The sequence below is a fragment of the Pinus tabuliformis genome, chromosome 6 (assembly GCF_031772625.1).
Source record: "Pinus tabuliformis cultivar Carrire ecotype Pingquan chromosome 6, CPIR1, whole genome shotgun sequence".
NCBI classification, from domain to species: Eukaryota; Viridiplantae; Streptophyta; class Pinopsida; order Pinales; family Pinaceae; genus Pinus; species Pinus tabuliformis.
Window position 1 is genome coordinate 1,720,791,876 of NC_142292.1, and position 21,291 is coordinate 1,720,813,166.

General features: G+C 39.6%; 1 protein-coding gene across 6 annotated transcripts in view; it reads right to left on the minus strand.

The window, feature by feature from the left end:
* Positions 1-21,291, minus strand: part of NUP155 (nucleoporin 155) — a 228,102-nt gene that overhangs the window by 148,513 nt on the left and 58,298 nt on the right. For all 6 annotated transcript variants that reach the window (XR_016260091.1, XR_016260090.1, XR_016260092.1 and 3 more), the window contains exon 2: positions 18,318-18,487. Coding sequence is in view for 2 of the 6 variants with exons in the window: in XM_089429643.1 (XP_089285769.1) it covers positions 18,318-18,487 (170 nt within the window). In the remaining 4 variants the exon portion in view is untranslated. The remainder of the gene's footprint in view (positions 1-18,317; positions 18,488-21,291) is intronic.

The following is a 21,291-nucleotide window of genomic DNA, read 5'->3' on the forward strand; positions in this document are numbered from 1 at the left end:
GCTCATGCTTGGCTTTTGCCAATGGGCTATTATTAATGTCTCGGCCATCTTTTGCATTTTATCATTTTCTTTTTCTTTTGTTTCTTGCTTGTAGCCATGATATGCTTTTAACTTTCTTTTAGTTGCATCAACCTCTAGGGCAACATTTCCAAGCCCAACCTAGATACATGGACAAGGGGAGAGGGTATGCCAGACCCTATGGACCCAAAGAAGGGAAATGGTGGAATAGGGCTTGTAATATGCAGAGGGGAGTGAAAAATATGGAATGGGGAAACAGGACCATGCTACCAAAATCGAGGTTTCCCAAGTAGTGCCCTTCCTAGATCCATAGGCCATAATGATAAGGGGTAGAACTCATGTTTGGCTTTTGCCAACGGGCTATTATTAATGTCTCGGCCATCTTTTGCATTTTATGATTTTCTTTTTCTTTTGTTTCTTGCTTGTGGCCATGATATACTTTTAACTTTCTTTTAGTTGCATCATCCTGTGGGGCAACATTTCCAGGCCCAACCTAGATACATGGACAAGGGGAGAAGGTGTGCCAGACCCTGTGGACACAGAGAAGGGAAATGGTGGAATAGGGTTTGTAATGTGCAAAGGGGAGTGAAAAATACAGAAGGGGGAAACAAGACCATGCTACCAAATCCATGATCTAAGTGGAACTTCTTTTTAGCAGACTTAGCAGGAAGTCATCTTAAGCACAAAGAGGATAGGAAATACATATGACATTAGATGGTTTATCAGCTAGTCAAGCACAGGAAAATTCACAACAATGGGTGGTTTATCAACTATGTCAAGCACTCTAAATAGTGGTTTATCAACCCACAGCAAGAACCTAGGTGGTTTATCAGCTCTCTCAGCAAGCACCCTTTTGCATGTGGTTTATCAGTCCTAGCTAGCACCCTAACTGATTCTCGGCTAGTCCTTAGCAAGCATTCATTCCCATTTCCTCTTAATCCTCTTGTACTTCTGGCCACAATTTCCTCTTTCAGGGAATCCCATTCCCTTAGCTCATAGCTCTTTCCAGTTTTACTCATGAGCTTCACCAAGAAGAGGTCCAACCCCCACATTGTTGTGCATTTCCATGTTCCTCTTGGACACTTCCTTTTCTTTTTCTTATTATTTGCACCACAAAAATTAATTAATGGTGCCAACCAACCCCACATGGTTACATCTTTCCTCTTCCGTCTTAGATCTTTGATTTGTGGTCCCACTCTTCAAGCCATTACATAAAATATACTCTTTTATAATGTCAAGTATCATTACATCACAAAAATCAAGGGAAAAACATAGCAAGGGTGGCATAGTACATCCAACAATCCAAAGCAAGAAAATCAAACATTGAAAAGAAGCATGTGGGAAGCATACCATATATGCAAATGAGAAGCAAAAACAAATTAATGAATTTGGAATGGGAGATAAAGGTCGTTAGAAATCAGCCAATCAAGATAAGTGAAAACTATTGAAAATGGTGTAAGCTTTAATTGTGGCCATGTTCATCCTTATATTATAATCATTACTATAATTATGTGTTTGGTTAATGTCAACCTTGTCCACGTTGTTAGTTTTTGTAGCATCAGATGTGTTCTAGCCACGAAATTTGGTGGAGAGGCTAGAATACATGAGATCTCCAAACCCGGAAATCATTTCTGGAAATTCCGCTTAGAAGTGTTTCAATTAGATTATTAACCATTTTCTAAATATTTCCTAAGTCTAAACTTAGGGAGTATGGTTAATTAATCGCTATTAATTGAGATAAGGTGACAATCATCTAGAAACTGACACAGATCGATCCAAAGATGATCCTAGCCATTGATTAAGTTTAAATCTTGGTCGTTGGTGCTCCAACAGTGGATTATAAGAAGAGATCGATGTGGTGAAGGAGAACACACCAGTGTAGATATTCAGTTGCCCAAGCAATTCGATTTTTTCAAGTGCAGTAATTCAGCAAAGAAAATAGAGTCAGAGGGTGAGTAGCAGGTGGAAGAGGAGGGTAGCAGGATTCCGGGAGGAATTTTTCCAGTTCCAGGAAGAGGCAAAGGAAGGAAGGCCGAAATCCCCAGAGGATCTGCGTAAGCACTGCGTAGAGGGTGACGTAGGTGGCTCAGGGCAGAGGCTACGAAGGTAATTCCAAAGGCAGAAATTAGTTGTGGGGTGAGAGAAAATTCTCACAATAATTTTGCCAGTATTTTTCTCAGATTAGATTGCCAGTTGGGCATCTAAATTATCGTACTCAGAATTGTTGTTGGAGAATAATAATAAAACCCTCATTTGTTGCACCAGTTTTCCCGCATTGGGTTTTTCCGGGGACAATTATCCAAAAATAACTATGTCAAAATTCTTGTATGTGTGCCAAAATTTCTCAATCTTCAGTATTTTATTTTCCGCAATATTTTTATTGTGAAAATTGCAGTTGTGATTTTATTCGTTGTTTGTCATAGCAAATAAACTACATATTTAAATTTATAGTTAGAAGAATAATTTCCAGTTAATGCAATAGAGAAAATTTTCACACGGTATCAAAGCCAGGGTGATCAGTTGGAGAGCTCAAAAACGAAGGAAAGGAATTTCATTGCTCAACAAGGGCAGCGCAGTCTTTTTGCCAAGAGGACGAGTTGCTTGAGGAAGTTCGATTTTTTCTGAGAAAGGGGCAGAAAAAAATTTATTCTTCCAGTTTGAGTGATTACAGAGGCAGAGGGAGCAACTCAGTTATTTCATTGGGCAAATCTTTAGCGAGACGCAAAAGGTTTTGCAACAGATTCCTAGTGCAGAACCAATGTTGGGTGAAAGAGGAATAGCACATTATAAATTCTTCAACATAACCATGGACAAAAGTGACATTCAGGAGACTTCAGATTTGTCTTCCAGGTTGGAGGACGAATTTGCTTACTTATCAAGATCAGCTTCACAAAGAGTCTGGTATATAGACATTGGAGCATTAGTGCACATGACAGGGGTTAGAGAATATTTCTCTAGCTACAACGACAAGCATATGGACTTCCAGATAACTGTGGGAAATAGGACGAAATATACTCCAGTGGGGAGAGGTACAATAGATTTTCAGAGGGAGTCAGGGGCAAGCACCAACACTGCATATGTATTGCATGTGCCAAGAATGGGTATGAACCTGATATTAGTATCCCAGTTACAGGATAAGGGGTATGATATTCACTTCGTAGGGAAGAAACTGTATGTCAAACACCCAAGCTGGGAAAAGGTAAGACAGATTGCAGTTCGAAGTAATAGATTTTACCGGTTAAATATTGACTCTTCAATGGCACTAATAGGCAGTGACAGTAGTAATGGGAAGGAGTTGAATGAGTTATGGCATAGGAGAATGGGACATCTACACCATGGAGCACTCAAGATGCTCAGAGAAACAATAACAGGTCCTCCAGAACTTGGCACAAAACACAATGATGTGTGTAGAGGATGCATACTTGGGAAGTATGCTAAGGCAACATTTCCAAGAACTAAGAGCGAAGCTGATGGCATGTTAGGACTCATACATTCAGATATTTGCGGCCCGGTGTCCAGTACAGCTCTCAGCGGTGCCGAATATTTCGTCACCTTCATTGATTACCATTCCAGGAAAACCTGGATCTACTTCTTGAAGACCAAAGATGAGGTCTTTGATCCTTTCAAAGAGTTTAAATGTCTCGTGGAGAATGCGACAAGGAAGAAGATCAAGGCCCTTCACTCAGATAATGGTGGAGAATATATTGATAAAGACTTCACAAATTTCTGTGTGAAGGAAGGCATCAAGAGAGAATGGACAGCGCAAGATAACCCACGGCGAAATGGTGCAGCAGAGCAGAAAAACAAAACCATTGTTGGAGCTGCAAAGGCTATGTTATATGACCAAGATTTACCCAAATTTCTATGGGCAAAGGCATGTAACACGAAAGTATATATTCAAAACAGAACTCCTCATAGAGCATTGAGGAAGAAAACGCTAGAAGGAGTCTTCATAGGGAAGAAGCCAGAAGTTAGTCACTTCATAATTTTTTCCAACGTTGCTTATTGCCACGTGCCAGATGAGAAACGTACCAAACTCGATCAAACTGTAGAGAAGGGGTTCTTCGTTGGGTACAGTGAAACCTCAAAGGCATACAGGATCTACATTCCTAGCAATAGGAAGATTGTAGTAAAGTGAGACGTGAAGTTCATGGAGGACCGAGCTTTCAGGAGATCTCATGAAACGCCTGCAGGTGATCAGAATCAGTCAGCTAAAGCTATTTTGGTCCAACAACAAGGGTAGCCACAATGGCAGCCAGTGGGGCAAGGAGGAGGACAGTCACAAGGATCAAGTACTGTGACTAGTACCAGTGTTTCCTCAAGTGCAGGAAATCCGAGGAGTTCTTAGCAAAGGCGGGATGAGGAGGAGCTGGCTTAACCTCCCACGACTAGTGGTCGAGCCAGCAGAGAGGTTCATCAGACATTGAGAGATGCAGAGGAGTTTATTGGAACTCCTAGGATGAACAAAAGATAGCGCAGACAGCTTAACAGGTACCAAGCATTGGTGGCTCAGGTTGCAGAACCTTCCAGCTTTCAAGAGGCCGCACAGCATCAAGTATGGGTAGATGCCATGGTAGAAGAGTATAGCTCTATCATGACAAATGATGTTTGGGAGATAGTGCCAAGGCTGGAATATAGATCAGCTGTAGGTTCTAGACGGATCCACAAGATCAAAAACATTGCAAACGACAGTGTGGAAAAATACAAGGCTAGGTTCATGGCAAAGGGGTATGCACAGAAGGAAGGGATAGATTATGAGGAGACCTTCGCCCCAGTTTCCAGATCTACTTCTATCCGGTCAGTTATATCCCTAGCAGCTTAGATGGGATGGCAGATTCACCAGATGGACATCAAGACAACCTTCTTGAATGAGGTGATAGAGGAAGAACTGTACATAGAACATCCAAAGGGCTTCGAGACTCATGAGAGGCGCACTCATGTGTGCAGACTAAAGAAAGCTCTATGGGCATGGTATGGGAGGATTGACATCTACTTGCAGCAGATGGGATTCGTAAAAAATGACACAGATCCCAACCTTTACTATTTGATGGCAAAGGGTGAGCCACTCATCCTAGTGTTGTATGTGTATGATCTCTTTTTGATAGGATCATTAGGTCTCATAGAGGACTACAAGAGGAATCTGGCAGCAGAGTTTGACATGAAGGATTTGGGGTTGCTACATTATTTCCTAGGATTGGAAGTGTGGCAGAAGGATGCGAAGATCTTCCTTGGGCAAGGAAGATACGCTACAGATATTGTGAAGAGGTTTAGAATGCGGATTGCAGACCCATGTCCACGCCCATGATTACCAACTGGAAGAAGATAGATGCATCAGATGACAAGGACGAAAACCCCACCTTGTATAGATAGCTTATTAGGTCTCTCATGTATCTAGTCAATACTAGGCCAAATATTTTCTTCGTAGTCAATACCAGTGTTGCGAACATCTCGATAACATCTCGATGTTATCTCGAAATCATGATTTTTTGACCTAACCAATATTTGTCAATTTTTATCGATATTTTGATCGTATCTAGATTTTGCCGATGTTTGCTAATTTTTACCGAGATTTTCCCGATTTTTACGAGTTTTTGGTTTTCCATACCCTTCTTGAGTTTATCCCGATGTCGATGTTCGCAACATTGGTCGATATTGTTGATTTTGGGTAGCATCGGATGTGCTCTAGCTCCAAAATTTTGTGGAGGGGCTAGAATACATAAGATCTCCAAGACCCAGAAATCGTTTGGAGAAATTCCGCCGGGATTGTGAGTTATTAAAATAAGTTAATATTTTTAATGAGGTTCCTAAGTCTAAACTTAGGAAAATAAAAATATTAATGGATATTAATAAAAATATGGGTGAGAAGCTTCTAAGAGACAAGGATCAAGTCTGTTTTAATCTTAGTCGTTGATTAGAGACTTAATATTGGTCGTTGATCATCAACAAGAAAAGTGTAAGAGGAGGCTTGAGGGTCAATTGGAGACACACCAAGTGATCAGTCAGTTCGATTTTTCTAGGGCATGGTTTGCTGAGAAAACCGAACAAGTGATCTAAGTTGAAGTGAGAGGGGCAAAAGCAGAGATTTGGATCGAAAAGGAGTTCCAAGCCAAAGAGTACATGGAAGAGAGGCAGCACAGAGGCCGACGCAGCCCAAGAGGGGCTCACGCAGAGCTGACGCAGGCCAGGAGGGTCTCTTGCAGTGGCAGTGCAGAGTATTCGTCAGAAGTTCGAGATTTTGCTGGAGAAGCAAGGTTCTGAGCCAGGAGGGCTGAATAGCAATCTTCCTCTAGCAAATCAATTCAGTAGAAGGGATGATGCAGTCTCTTAGAGGAAAGACGCTGGCCCAAGCAATGATTACGCTGGGATTTCACAATGTTTGCCGGAGTCAAGCCACTCAGTGGATAAGTTGTGACTTGGAGAACGAGGTAAACCCTTGTATGTATTTCTTGTTGTCGTGATTTCTCTGAAAAGTTAGCCGGTGTGAGAGGCAACCTGTTGTACTCAGATTCTACTTACTTAATAATACAAACCCTCTATATGTTGCACCGGTTTCCCGCATTGAGTTTTTTAGGGGACGTGTTGTCGCATATATTGTTTCAGTTTATGATATGTATGTTAGTGTAGTCTGCAATAGTGTTTTTCACATTGTTTATAATTAAATAACTTGTTGAATGAAATAACAAGTAGGAGATGATAAACCAGTGACTGCAATAGGATTTCTGTTTGTAAAGATTCAGAAATTTTCACATGGTATCAGTGCATCGCAGATCATAGGTTACTGAAGCCATCAGTCAAGAGATCCAGCGAATCTGCTGTACAGAGGCAATTGTCCCGAGTGACAGCGTTGTTCCAGAGCCAGAGAACATAGAGGAAGGGTGACGCAGTGCAGAAAAGGTGATGTAGAGGCTCACACAGTGCCTACGTCAGCATTCTGAGCTAAGAGAGGGTGACGCAGTAGCTGGGAGGAGCCCACGCAGTGATTGCGTCAGCTTTCTAGGCCAGCGCAAAAGCAGAGAGGGGCATATCAGGCTCACATAGAGCCACATCATCTTTCTGGACCAGGAAGGAGTGACGCAGTGGCCAGGAGGAGCTAATCTAGCTAACGGAGTGACTGCGCAGAGCCGAAGGAGCTTAGATTCTTCAATTGTCGAGGCAGTAGGAGCAGTGCAGATTCGATCTGTGGTGTTGGTGGGATGTTGTTGTTGTTGTTGCAGAACAGCGTCTGTGGAGACGAAACCAAGGTAGAGGGAGTCACTGCCTTAACGGATTTCTTGCCAAAGAAATCTAGGTCTGGGTTGTTGAGTAGCAACAAAGGAGGATTGGAGAAGGGGTGATTTGACATTATTTGGCGAGAGGATTTCCGTGAAGGAAATCAAGACTCAAAGGGAGTCTAGAAAGAACTTGTTCCTTAGAGGATTTCTAGCGCCAAAGAAATCCAGATCTGAGTCTTGCTGGGGCAGCAGCGAGAGAGAGAAGGGAACTTGTTCTATACTTGGTTGAGCAGAGATGGCAGTCGATGGACAGATTGGATGGAGCATCCATCTTTGTCATCTGGAAGGTCGGGATCCTGGCAGTCTTGGACAAGAATCGCATCAAGGATTATGCCTTGAAAGTAGTTGTTGTTCTGGTCGATGTTGATACTCTCAAGAAATATGAGGAGGCTCAAGCAAAGGCGAAGTGCATGATCTTGGACGGGGTCAAGCATCATGTGGTCCCACATATTGTTGAAAAGGAAACAGCAAGGAAAATATGGGAGGCCTTGACCACCTTGTATGAGGGAACTTTCGTCCAATGGAAGATGTTGCTAGAGAATCATCTAAGACAGTATCAGATGCAGAAGGGAGAAGAAATTGATCCCTTCATTCTCAGGTTGCAAGGGATTCAAAACCAACTAACTTCCGTAGGGTCTACACCAAATTCTGAGTTCATGGTCAGCACTGCCCTGAATGCAGTCACTGGAAACTGGGAGACCTTTGTCTAGAGCATTTTGGGCAGGGTTTCTCTCCCCAGTTGAGAGGCGATGTGGGTAGCTCTTCGACAGGAAGAGATCAAGCGATTAACCAATGCGGGAAGTAGCAACAAAGGAGTCAAAGCCAAGAAGGAGGAGGATAAGGATGCAGCTCTCGCATCATCGGGACAGCAAGGGCAGCAAAAGAGGAAGAAAAAGGATATAACCAAAGTCAGATGCTTCAAGTGTGGGGAACTGGGACATTTCACCACACAGTGTCCTCGGAAGAAGGGCAAGGAAGAGAAGTCTGACTCGAAGGTTGCTCCAACGAAAGCTGATGGAAAAGGCGAGAATAACGACTGTGCCACGAGTGCTCATGCACCTCTAGAGAAGAGGTGGGGCGATATTGAGTTGTAGTCGGGAGGACTACATGGGGGCAGGATCCTTGAGGTACCCAAACTCTTGGATCACATACGACTACAGGAGCCCTTAATGACAATAGCAGAATGACAGGAGTTAGTTGGTGCAAGGGATGATGGAGCAACAGTGGCAGAGCAAGAGTTCCAGAGCCTGAAGCAGCACAGTGGAGGTTGCAACAATGCTAGAGGCACAGAGCAGAGTGCAGCACCGCAGTAGCAGTAGAGGGTCATCGCAGATTAGCAGCAGATGTAGCTTCAGCATCACGGGGTATCCAAACTGACCAACATGTCAGTTTTTGGGTGGCTTTTTCAATTGCTTACTTCTCATCAACTGAGTTGCAATGCAACAGTTAGCAGTGGCAGTGTTATGGGCAGCATGATGCAGCATATTGAGAGGGAGTTGCAGTACAGATGTAGCAGTGACAATGGCAACGTCATGGGCAGCAGTACAGGATGTAGCAGTGCAGTGGATGAAGGGCAGCACGCCAAGCATCAGCAGCACAGAGGACCAATGTCGTGGTTCAGTGTGATGCTTCTATTGGGAAGTATTGCTAGAGCACATTCCTCGCTAAGAGGGAGTGTTAATTTTGGGTAGCATCGGATGTGTTCTAGCTCCAAAATTTTGTGGAGGGGCTAGAATACATAAGATCTCCAAGACCCAGAAAGCGTTTGGAGAAATCATTAGCCGGTGTGAGAGGCAACCTGTTGTACTTAGATTCTGCTTGATTAATAATACAAACCCTCTATCTGTTGCACCAGTTTTCCTACATTGGGTTTTTCCAGGGACTTCTTGTCCAAAAATAACAGTGTCCCTTGTGTGTTTGTCTCATATATTGTTCCAGTTTATGATTTGTATGTCAATGTAGTCTGCAATAGTGTTTTTCATCATTGTTTATAATTAAAAAACTTGTCGAATGAAATAACAAGTAGGAGATGATAAACCAGTCACTGCAGTAGAATTTCTATTTGTAAAGATTCAGAAATTTTCACAAATACCCTTAGTCAGTTCATGGTAGAGCCGAAGAGGGTACATTGGGCAGCAACGAGGCACATTCTAAGGTATGTGCGTGGCACAGTCGAGTGTGGGTTGAGATATACCCGAGGAGATGATGTCAGATTACATGGATTCACAGATGCAGATTGAGCAGGCAGTTCAGTGGACAAGAAAAGAACCTCTGGGTACTACTTAATTGTTGGATCAGGGATGGTTTCTTGGTGTAGCAAGAAGCAGAAGTCAGTAGCACTGAGCATTGCATAAGCAGAGTATATGGCAGCAAGCATAACCACGAGCGAATCTATACGGCTTCAAAAGTTGCTAGCGAGATTGTTCAGGCAGAGGATGGAGGCGACCAGTGTCTACTGTGATAATCAGAGTTGCATAAAGCTCTCTGAGAATCCAGTGTTTCATGACAGGTCGAAACACATAGATATTCGATGTCATTTCATCAGAGATTGTGTACAACGTGGAGTAGTCCAGCTATAGTATGTTCCCACAGAAGTGCAGGTTGCAGATATACTCACAAAAGCTCTAGGAAGAGCTAAGTTCGTCTATTTCAAAGAACAGATGGGTATGGTGGAGAACCCGTTTCAATAGCAGAGGAAGATTACCTTGGATGATTCTCAGTTGCAGCAGCAACAGATGAGAGGGAGTTGCAGTGCAGATGCAGTGTTGGAAGCAGTATGGCAGTGTCAGCAACAGCACAAATGCAGCGTATATCAGAGTTGCGCAGTGGTTGGTGGGCAGTATGGCCTGACATTAGCAGCGTGACAGGAGACGATGCAGAAGCAGTGTGTTGTGGCAAGGAGTGCAGCATTAGAACACATTCCTCGCTAAGAGGGAGTGTTAGTTTTTGTAGCATCGGATGTGTTCTAGCCACAAAATTTGGTGGAGATGCTAGAATACATGAGATCTCCAAAACCCATAAATCGTTTCTGGAAATCCCGCCTAAAAGTGTCTCAATTAGATTATTAACCGTTTTTTAAATATTTCCTAAGTCTAAACTTCAAGAATATGGTTAATTAATCAGCATTAATTGAGATAAGGCGACAATCATCTAGAACCTCATACGAATCGATCCAGAGATGATCCTGGCCATTGATTAAGTTTTAATCTTGGTCGTTGGTGCTCCAACAGTGGATTATAAGAGGAGATTGATGTGGTGATGGAGAACACACCAGTGCAAATACTCAGTTGCCCAAGCAGTTCAATTTTCTCAATGGCAGTAATTCAGCAGAGAGGATAGAGCTAGAGGGTGAGTAGCAAGTGGAAGAGGAGGGTAGCAGCATTTCAAGAGGAAGTTTTCCAATCCTAGGAAGAGGCAAAGGAAGGAAGGTCGAAATCCCCACAGGATCTGCATAAGCACTATGCAAAGGGTGACGCAAGTGGCTCAAGGCAGAGGCTAGGGACGTAATTTTGAAGGAAGAAATTAGCTGTAGGGTGAGAGAAAATTCTTAGAATAATTTTGCCAATATTTTCCTTAGATTAGATTTCCAATTGGGCATCTAAATTATTGTAATCAGAATTGTTGTTGAAGAATAATAATAATAAAACCCTCATCTGCTGCACTAGTTTTCCCACATTGGGTTTTTCAGGGGACAATTGTCCAAAAATAATTGTGTCAAAATTCTTTTGTGTGTGCCAAAATTTCTCAATTTTCAATATTTCATTTTCCGCAATATTTTTATGGTGAAAATTGCAGTTGTGAATTTATTCGTCGTTCGTCGTAGCAAATAAACTGCATAATTAAATTTACAGTTAGAAGAATAATTTCAAGTTACTGCAATAGATAAAAATTTCACACACATCAGCTCATAATTTGTCCTAGGAAAAGCACCCTACTTTTAAATTTTGTATAAATACAACTCTCATTAGCAAATGATCATAACGTGATTCTTTTTTATTCTTATTCAAGTGAATTGACTTGAGATCCGCTTAGATGTACATTTACCATCCTTTTATATGTTTTTATAGAAGCAGATTTTCTACTCTACTTTGTATTCAATACTATTGTACTTAGCAAGATGTTTGACCTATTCGTAGTCAATACACATATTGACCACTATCTTATCTTATTTATGGGTACCTAGTAAGTGTTGCACACTCTTGTGCTTAGGTTTATCTCTCTCTCTAGCATAACTTATTTTAGGCCCCCTCTCTAGGGTTGCACTCCTCTTGGATGATTTCTCATAAGTGTTGCCCAGAAATATACAAAAATGACGTACCATGCCCAAAAACGCATATATGAGTATAAAACATGTTGTGTACATCCAAAACGTTTCTAAGTTGTACCACCATACATAAACACATTTAATGAAATGAAAATGTATTCCTAATTGATTGTTTCAATGCTTTTTTAATGCTACAAACCCTCACAGAAACTGTGGACTCAAAGGAAGCCTTAAAAACACTAAAAGCTCCGAATTAATTACTAATCTAAGCCATCAAGTCAGTTTCTAAGCCTATTTAATTAATTTCTATTTGATTTTGTAAAACAAAATTACAGAACTCTCTAAAAAGTTAGAAACCTTAATAGTTTCTTTCTCTTCATGTAAGAAACCTCATCCTTTCACTCAATCTCACAATTTCCTCACAACAAGAGTATTCCTAAAGTAACAACAAGCATTTCAGATATGCTTTGGAGCAACTAGAGCAAGCTTCAGTGCATTTCAGGTGTAATACACTAGTTTGATCCCCAAATTAGCAATATATATATGTGTGTATGGTGAAAGGAAGAAAGCCAATGATGTAATATGCAAATATTGTATATTAAAAATTAATAATAATAATAAATCATATGTTGCAAACAAAGGAGGACAAAAACAAGGGAATCTGTGATTCCACAAGAGGGGAAAGAAAAGGGGCCCAGGGGGCTCAAATGGGGGTCAAAAAGATGTAATATTATTTTATTCTAACCCTAAGACACCTACCTCATATTACCCTAAGTCATATTAGCCACAAAATTAGCGGGGGAAGTGAGATATGCAGGCTTCTAAGGAAGACATGTGGAGAGTTTTGGGCATGCAAATATGATCCATGACTTTTGATGGTTGAGAAATATTTGTCCATCATTCTTCTTGGAGGTTGTTAGGAGAGCCTATGGTACCATGACTAAAATAAAATGATTATGGGTATGGTTATTTGAACACTATTCAAGGGGTATTGTTGCCATGGAGAAACTCCATTAGAGTTGAGGATTCCTTAGAGTACACAGTAGAGAGATTTCCTGGCTAGTCTATGGTAGGAAATGGGATAATTCAAGGCTCCACATGCCAAAGAAGGGGATCCCATACCTTGGGTTTGGCAAGCTGAAAGGGAATGAGAGCTAGTGGATTAGAATGGTTGTAAGAGTTAACAAACTGTGGAAAATTTTGGGAATTGGGATGTGTGAGAGGATTAGAGTCAACCATAGACAAATTAGTCTTTACGGACTCATATCCTCAGGTTGATGGTGGCTCTGTTGCAGAAATATTAAAGACAATAAAAATCCTATGGTTGGGTGGAACATTCTTCACCTTAACCAACTGGCATTTAATTCCAAAAAGATAAGTTTTATGGCCTACTTCTACTTATGTTGAGTTTAATGATGTGTATGTAATTCATTGATTATTGTTATGTTTACATGAAGAGTTTTCTTGTCATGTTGCATGCATTAATAAATTAATTGCAGAACAATGAGGAAATTGGTACCAAAGCAAGAAGTTGGGTGAAAACTTGTGATTTCAAGAAGTACCTAGTATTGTCAACGGTTGACAGAGGGCATTGGGTATGTTACATCAAGCAAGGGAAATATTGTGGGCAGCAAAAAGAAGGATGTGGGTAGCGAATCATCTATGATCATCTATGGGTTTCCTTATAAAGTACCATTTATGTGCATCATTCTTATCTTCTTCTTAAATGATAATGCTCTCTCTCTCTCTCTATGTATATATATATGGTATTTTTTATATGTAGTGTTTCCCATGACATCCCTATTTGGGAGAGTCACATTTCCAGTACATTCCCATTTATGAAAACCATATTGTTTCTAAATTCCATGCAACATAGCTTTGACTTATACGATACCTTCCCTTCATTCAATGTAATTGCCTCTATGCTTTTACTTTCTAAAGCATGTTGGATACAATGCTGATGTTTAGAAACTAGAACATAGACAAATAATAAATTCCAACTAATATGTGATGAAACAAAGTGTCATTTAATGTAAAATTTTAAAAATCAATGTAGTAGTTAATAGTTAAGTTTTTGGGAGTTAGGTAGTGTACTCCTCTCCTCTACCATGTAATGAGACATTAGATCATCTAATAAATAAATCAATCCTCTCTCTCTCTCTTATATATATATATATATGGTATTCTTTATATATCGTGTTTCCCACGACATCCCTATTTGGGAGAGTCACATTTCCACTACGTTCCCATTTCTGAAAACCATATTGTTTCTAAGTTTCATGCAACTTAGCTTTGACTTATAAGAGATCTTCCCTTTATTCAATGTAATTGCCTCTATGTTTTTACTTTCAAAAGCATGTTGGACACAATGCTTATATTTAAAAATTACAACATAGACAACTAATAAATGCCCACTAATAAGTGATGAAACAAAATGTCATTTAATGTTTAATCAATGTAGTAGTTAATAGTTAGGTTTTTGGGAGTTGTGTGGTGTACTCCTCTCCTTCTACCATGTAAGAGACATTGGATCATCTAATAAATGAATCAATCCATTGTTCTCCTTGTACTATGTAATGAAACATAGCATCATCTAATAAATTAATCAATCCACTCTTTCTCATTCATGTGTATCCTTATCCATGCATGTGTGCGTAAAATTTCACATGGTATTAGAGCCATGTTGAAAAGAATCAAGTGAAGGTGCCAAAAGACTACTTCGATCAGAGAAGGCACTGAGCTACTACTCATACTTCGATCAGAGAAGGCACTGAGCTACTACTCATACACAAGCATACAGAAGATAAATTTGTTTTTAATAATACAAACTTCTGAATTAGTGACGCCCATAACTTGTGACTCGTGTATAAAATTCATAACCGTGACCTATTGTCAGGATTCTGGCAACTAAAAGACATCAAAATAGAGTGTGGGCTTGTAAGAATAAAGTTACATTGTTGTGGTAGAACCGTAAAGGGTGAATTGGACCGCTACAGGACTTTATGGTTGTGGAAAATTGCAACCGTAAAGGAATCAAACAAATCTGAATAAAGGCTACCATCAAAAAATCAGATGAACCCTTTTCTTGTGGAAGACTGCCATCTGATATCTAACCACTGTTTGACATATACCATGACGATATGCTATGGAGATAAGTGTGCCCACGAAGAATTGCTCAGGGTGTGTATAGGTACCTAAAAAGAACCATGTCAATCATGGTCCAGAAGAGGGGGAACATGAATAAAGACAACTCTACGGAGAAAACGTCAAAAAGGTCAGCAATTATCATAGTAAAGAATTGCTAGAGTTGTATTTTGTCATCGAGGGAGCTCTGGATTAAGTCTTTGAATACGAATCAAGCTGTCACCTAGGAGGAGCAGTCATGGAGATTACAAATTATTATCCATACCTATTGGCGCACAGAGTATAGGAGTATCAAGTCAATTTGAAGAAAAATAGACAGTCTGTGATTTGAAAATGATACCAGAACGTTTTCTTCTTTCTTTCTTTTTTGTGGTTGACAGACCCCGGAGATCAATGACCGCTACATCCATGGAATATTTGTACCAGGCAAATCCACTCAAAGGGATCAGTTCCTACCGACTCAACCATGGAGCCTGACCCCGAGAGTGTCGAGAGAATTATACCCATGACCTCTCAATATCAAAGGTGCTTTAACAATGGGGACTCGACCAATCTAGCTAACCCTCACAGCTAATACCAGTAATTTTTATGGCTGTCTATATTGTCACTAATTCTGAAGAAGGATTATGCATCTGTATTAGGAAATTTAAATTATTCCACGGAGTGATAGTCAGAACAGTGGCATTCTGGACATAGTTCAAAGATTTAAAATTTTGGTTAAAGAATACTTGACTGGCAACAATTTCAACACTTTCTGATTTAGAGTGTACTTCTCTTTGGGACAATAGTAGGGTTGTGAATTGTTGAGTTGTAGCAATAAAATTTAGCTTTGTTTGGTGCATTTAAATCCTATAAAAACGACTATTTTAGCCCATATAATGTTGAAAAACCTAAAGTTCAAAATTTTAAATCGTGGAAACAAAAGATGTTTGCCATATTTGAGAATAGAGGCTTTGGACAAACTTGTACTAGGAAGTAAGACTGATATCGATGCCCAACCATAACATGATGCTAAGAACCAAGACATTGTGAAGCTTATCAAGCTCTTTGTAACAAATGATATGCTTCCCAAAGTTCAAGATCATAATCATGCATGTGTCATGTGCAGAAATCTTCGAAAGATGCACGAAACCTCAACCAAAGGTATAGCATTTTTCCTTTAAAATATGTTATTCTCAATTCAGATAAGAGGAGTTTGAGTCCTTGCAAGATCATTTGTTAAAATCGAGGATATTAGAGATCAACTGAAATCAATTGACAAGACAATAAAAGAAGATGATATGGTGGTTATAGCCTTGAACATTACTGGCAGTACTAAAGATCTGACAATTGAGCAGTTGAGCACTAAGTCTTGTAGGACGACATGTAAAATTAGGAATAGCAGAGTTAGCGAGTCTTATGAGGTGGCACTTGCAAAAAAATTTGAGAGGAAGGATACCAGACAGAGGGAAGAGAATGATGGAGACAACTCTTCCTAGTGAAGTAAAAGTACAAACACAATTAAACGCTCTTATTGTGAAAAATTAGGGCATATAAAGAGAGTTTGCACAAAGCAATTATGAGATGAAAAGCACAGCCAAGGGCATTCTTCCGATGATCAATCAGAAAAAAACATGCTCATGTGGTTGAACACAAGGAGAAGACAGTAATATCTGTCCATGGCCCGAAACAAGGATTCAAAGACTCATAAAGTTGATTGGTATGTTGGGTCAAGAGCATCTAGGAATTTACCAGCAATTTTGATTGGTATGTTGATTTAGTAGAGGGTAAATATCAACCCGACTTTCTTGTGTTGAATGGCAGAGAAGAATATAGACTTTAAAGTTTAGAGTTAGAAGAAAGGGAAATGTTCTGCTTCAGCTAAGAGGTAAAAAAGTGACAATTAACAATGTTTATTATTTTCCTTGTTTAGAGAATAATCTACTTTGAATTAGCATAATGAAGCACCACCCCCACATACATTATAAATTTCAGAGACAATAGGTGTTTAATTGGTGATATGAGTAGCAAAAGGATGGTTGCTATGGGTGTTGAAGAACAAAATTTATTCTCGATAATAGAACTTAAGAATGCAAGATTGCTTCAGCAGAAAGATCATTCTAATGTCACTAAGAACAAAGCCATAATGCCTAGGCCAGAGAGGTGTCAGGTGAGACAGAACTTAAAAATGATGCCCTAGATCGTGTTGCTGTTGAAACAAATCAAAAAAGAGAAGGCAAATAATAGATATATTATGCATTACATGCTGTAATTCATAAAAAGACCTTCGGGGAGGGGGAAGACGGAGTGGTAAAGAAGAAGACCGTCAACAAGGATGGAGATGATGGTGCTTGAGAATTAAACACAACCTTTTAATATGTTGGACTTCTGTGCTGTGGAGAAGGCAAGTTCAATGAACAAGCCAAGTTATATGTCAATTGTGGAAAGGCTAATTATTCAGACAACATTGTCTCTCACCCAGCTGGTGAGTCAATGGTCAGACTAAAGGATGGTAACATAGATTGTTCTTCTTCAACTTTGCTCAATATAATTCACTTCTAGTTGCTATTTTTAAAATCGTATCTTGCAGACTGCAAAGATTTTGCTTGTCAAAAGATTTAGCCTTTTATCATTTTGCATTTTGAACAAGCATGTAAAATGGCCATTATCAAAGGGTGTTGGAGATCAGGTTATATTTAGAATTAGAACTAAGATAAATAATAAATGCCCACTAATAAATGATGTGATAATAGGTCATTTAATGATAAGATTAATATAGTAGCTAATAATCAGGATTTTGGTAGTTAACATACTCCTTTCCTTCTACTATGTGGTGAGGCAGCCATTTTGAACTTCTATGGCGTGTGGAAAGGGGTCATAAGTATAGTCACTAACTAGACAATTAATTCGTACTATTTCTATCACTTGATGTAATTTTCTGATTAGCATTGTAGTATAAGATTCATGTTTAAAAAAATGAACATTGATCATTCGACATGAATGGATCAACAGTCTGGAAATGTCCAATGTCAGGGTTCAGTGATGAACAAGACATCAAATTGCATATAATATAAAAAAGTAAAGTGACCTGCCAATTTATATGAAAATGCAAACCAAAGCAATGCTTTAATCAACATTGATCCAAGACTACACAAACTAGGAATAAAAATGGATATAACATCAATACTAAGAAGTTGACAATGTTTTTTACCAAAACAATACAATATTTCCATTATATGGAAAGTCATCTAAAAAAGAAAAATCAACGAAAATTTGCTCCTTTCTTAACCGTATGCAATAATGCATACTAGCCCAATAGGTTACTATTTATTCAGCAGAATCCATACCTTTGCAATACCTATTATCAATCTTCCAACTGTCGTTAAGATCTGGACTTTATTCAAAACAATATCCAACTGGCTTTCATAGAATGAAATCTCACGATGTCAAAAAAACTAAAGCACCACAACAAAAACAATGACCTAAAGAACTTTAAGTTTGAACAGATGAAAATACTGCAGAAAAGGACAAATGGGACTACAAAACCCAGTTCTATCTCCTCTAAGAACAAAAAAATCACAGAAAAACATTCAGATTGTTTCCCCTTCTAAGGCTGCCAAATAGTTGGAAAAGGACATTACCATTTATCAAACCGCCAAAGAAACAGAGAGTTGTCAACAGAAGCCCAGGCCCTTCGAATTTCAGGAAATATACCACAAAGGGCTGTCCCTTCACCTCCAGCTTCATTGTAACGGTCTACCAGAACTGGTGGCAATTCTCTAGCATTAACCACTTCAATCGGATGGGGCCACTGCAGCACAATAGTTCAAACATGCTTCCATAAATTTCAACACAACAGAAGAAACTGCAATGTAAAAACGATAGTATAATTACTTCCTAGCTTAAGAATCCTTTGAGATTGTTATAACCCAGGGTATACATTACATAATTAAATACTAACAAAATAAGCAAAACACCACAATAAACATGAGTTGAGAATCAAGATTGAGAAGCATAACATAAAAAGCTTAAAGAACCAAAAACTTGTAATCTAAGTCACACAAAACTTGAAATGAATACAGTTTTCAAAACAGGGGCAGCATAAAGACATGACCCGCCAAAATTTTAGGAAACGGGGAAACAGGGAACTTAAAAGTTAAAATATAAAACATATATATAATAAAAAAATAGATGCCTTTTTCAACTAGAAATTATCAAGAAAATTAGTAAGGTATACAAAAACATCAATTTAATAGAAATTTCATTTATATATTAACTCCTTTATGACATCAATTTATGCAAGTACAAAATTAGCCTTAGCGATTAATATATATATATTCTGAGGCTTCAAGCTAGGTTTTGGGTGAGTTTCCCAAGTTTGGCAAGTTAGGCTGAGTTTTGAGATTATCATATTCACAAGATGCATTGATGCACGAATTTATTCATTTTATAGATTTTATGGATGCAAATGTCATTATTTATTTTTCTGTGCAAAATACTACATTTTGAGTGTTTTTGTTATTGTGGAGCTTTGCTGGGTCTTGAACTGAGTTATGCCAAGTCATTGAGCTTTGTCAGGTCCCAAACTGGCGGAATTTTTGCAGAGTACAAATCTCACTACAATGATATAAAAGCCAAAATACAAAATGAGATGCACTCAAATTCATCAAAATATTCAGTGTGTATCACTGTTACCAGAACCAGACCAGTACCTGTTTTGAGGGAGTTACCTGTTTCAGAGCTGGCCCATCAAAACCTGGGAAACCTATCAGGTCCCTAGCCCTACCAGGGCGCACAACATTACTATCATATATATATATAATTGTTAAAATTGGCAACTAGGAACAAACTCCATGTGGGTCATCTTATTTATGGCAGCTGATATTTTTCCTTGATTCCTCTCGTAGAGAGGTGTAGGATTGATCTAACGATCATCCGATTCCGACAAGTACTTATGGAGATATGAATTTATTTGTATTTACTTGACAAATTGTCAAGGTTGGCCAGCAGCTAAATGTGTGGCACACATGCCCAGCATATCATATAAATACAAGTGACGTTGAGTCATTATTCACTCATCTCATCTCAACACTCATCTTCTCTCTCCTCATCTCATTGGGCCAGCGAAGGAGCAGCTTCTCTCACACGTGCAAGAGGAAGGACGCATTTTCTCTTTAGGGAAGCGTTGACTTTTCTAGGGCTGCGTTGACCAAGTGCTGAGCTGCTAAATGAAGTGTTGACCAAAGGCTGACCTGCGCATCATGTTTGGGTGCTACGTTGACCAAAGTGTTGACTAGCGTTGACTGGTTAGGGCAGACCGCAGACTACTGTTCTTTGACTGTTGTTTTGACCGTTGACCAAGGGCTGTTTTGGGCTGCCAAATTTTGCTGTTGAAGACCGAGTTCTTCAAGGTTGACTAGAGGTCAATCCAAGGCTGTTTGACTAAATTTGACTTTGCTGATTTAGGGTTTGCTACTGCTGTCATAAAATTACAGATTTCTGAATTTGTACTATTTCTCTCTGCTGAACTATTGAAGATTAAAGAAGAATTGATCAAAAGGTTTCCCTGCATTGGGGTTTGTCCCTGGCTAGCCGCCACATCTTGTGTCTCTTGTCTTGGCTTGTTTTATGTCGATCTATTAATATTCTATCAGCATTTTACTTTATGTTTATGTGCTCGCTAATAAGAAGAAATCAAAGTAAACTGCACAAAGCATAGAACATACCATAAATTAACATGGTATCAGAGTTGAGGTGAAGACAAAGCCCGAGCAAGAGCAAGAGCAATCACCGATGGTTGTTGAAGTAATCTCAAAGACTTCATGGGGTCCTCATAACACTTCCCTGCTAAAGACAAGCTCTGGGAGAAGTCTAACTATCAAGGATGGAAGATGTCTCTCGATCTGACATTAGAAGAGCAAGAAGTGTTGGACCATGTGAGAAGCAGAATCATTGAATCTCAATCAAATGCATTTGTTGCTGCTAGGAACAAGTGAACCAGGGGAGAAGTCAAAGCAAAGAAGATCATCCGAGACTCTATCGATAAACCCCTGGTGGCCTATGTTTCCGAGCTGACCACCTCCAAGGAAATCTAGAATAGACTGGTAAGCTTATTTAAAGTTAATGATGCAAATCGAGTTTTGTTCCTTAGATATAAGTTGAAGGAAATTAAGAAGGGCAAAGATGAGAGTATGCGAGCATACTTCTTAAGGATCACAGAGATCAAGAATGATCTCCTATCGATTGGGTAAGTCGTTCTTGATAGAGAACTGACCATCACAACTCTCGGAGGGCTCCCATCTGAATGGTATATATTCAAAACCACTCTTCTCAACAATAATGTAATCCCAAGATTTGAGGAACTGATGGCGAGATGCATTCAAGAAGAAACAAGGATGGAAGAGCAGGAAATGCCTGCACTTAGAGGCAATCCCGCTGCATTCTCCTCTCATGCTAAAAGGAGAAATAATTCCGGGGCAAGATCTAAGGGAAAGGCCGGACCGAAAGGTGGAAGGAAAGGTAGATGTTACATTTGCAACAAAATTGGCCACTATGCGAGGGAGTGCCCTAATAGAAAGGACACATCTCATGACGATGATCAAAATCACTCCCGAG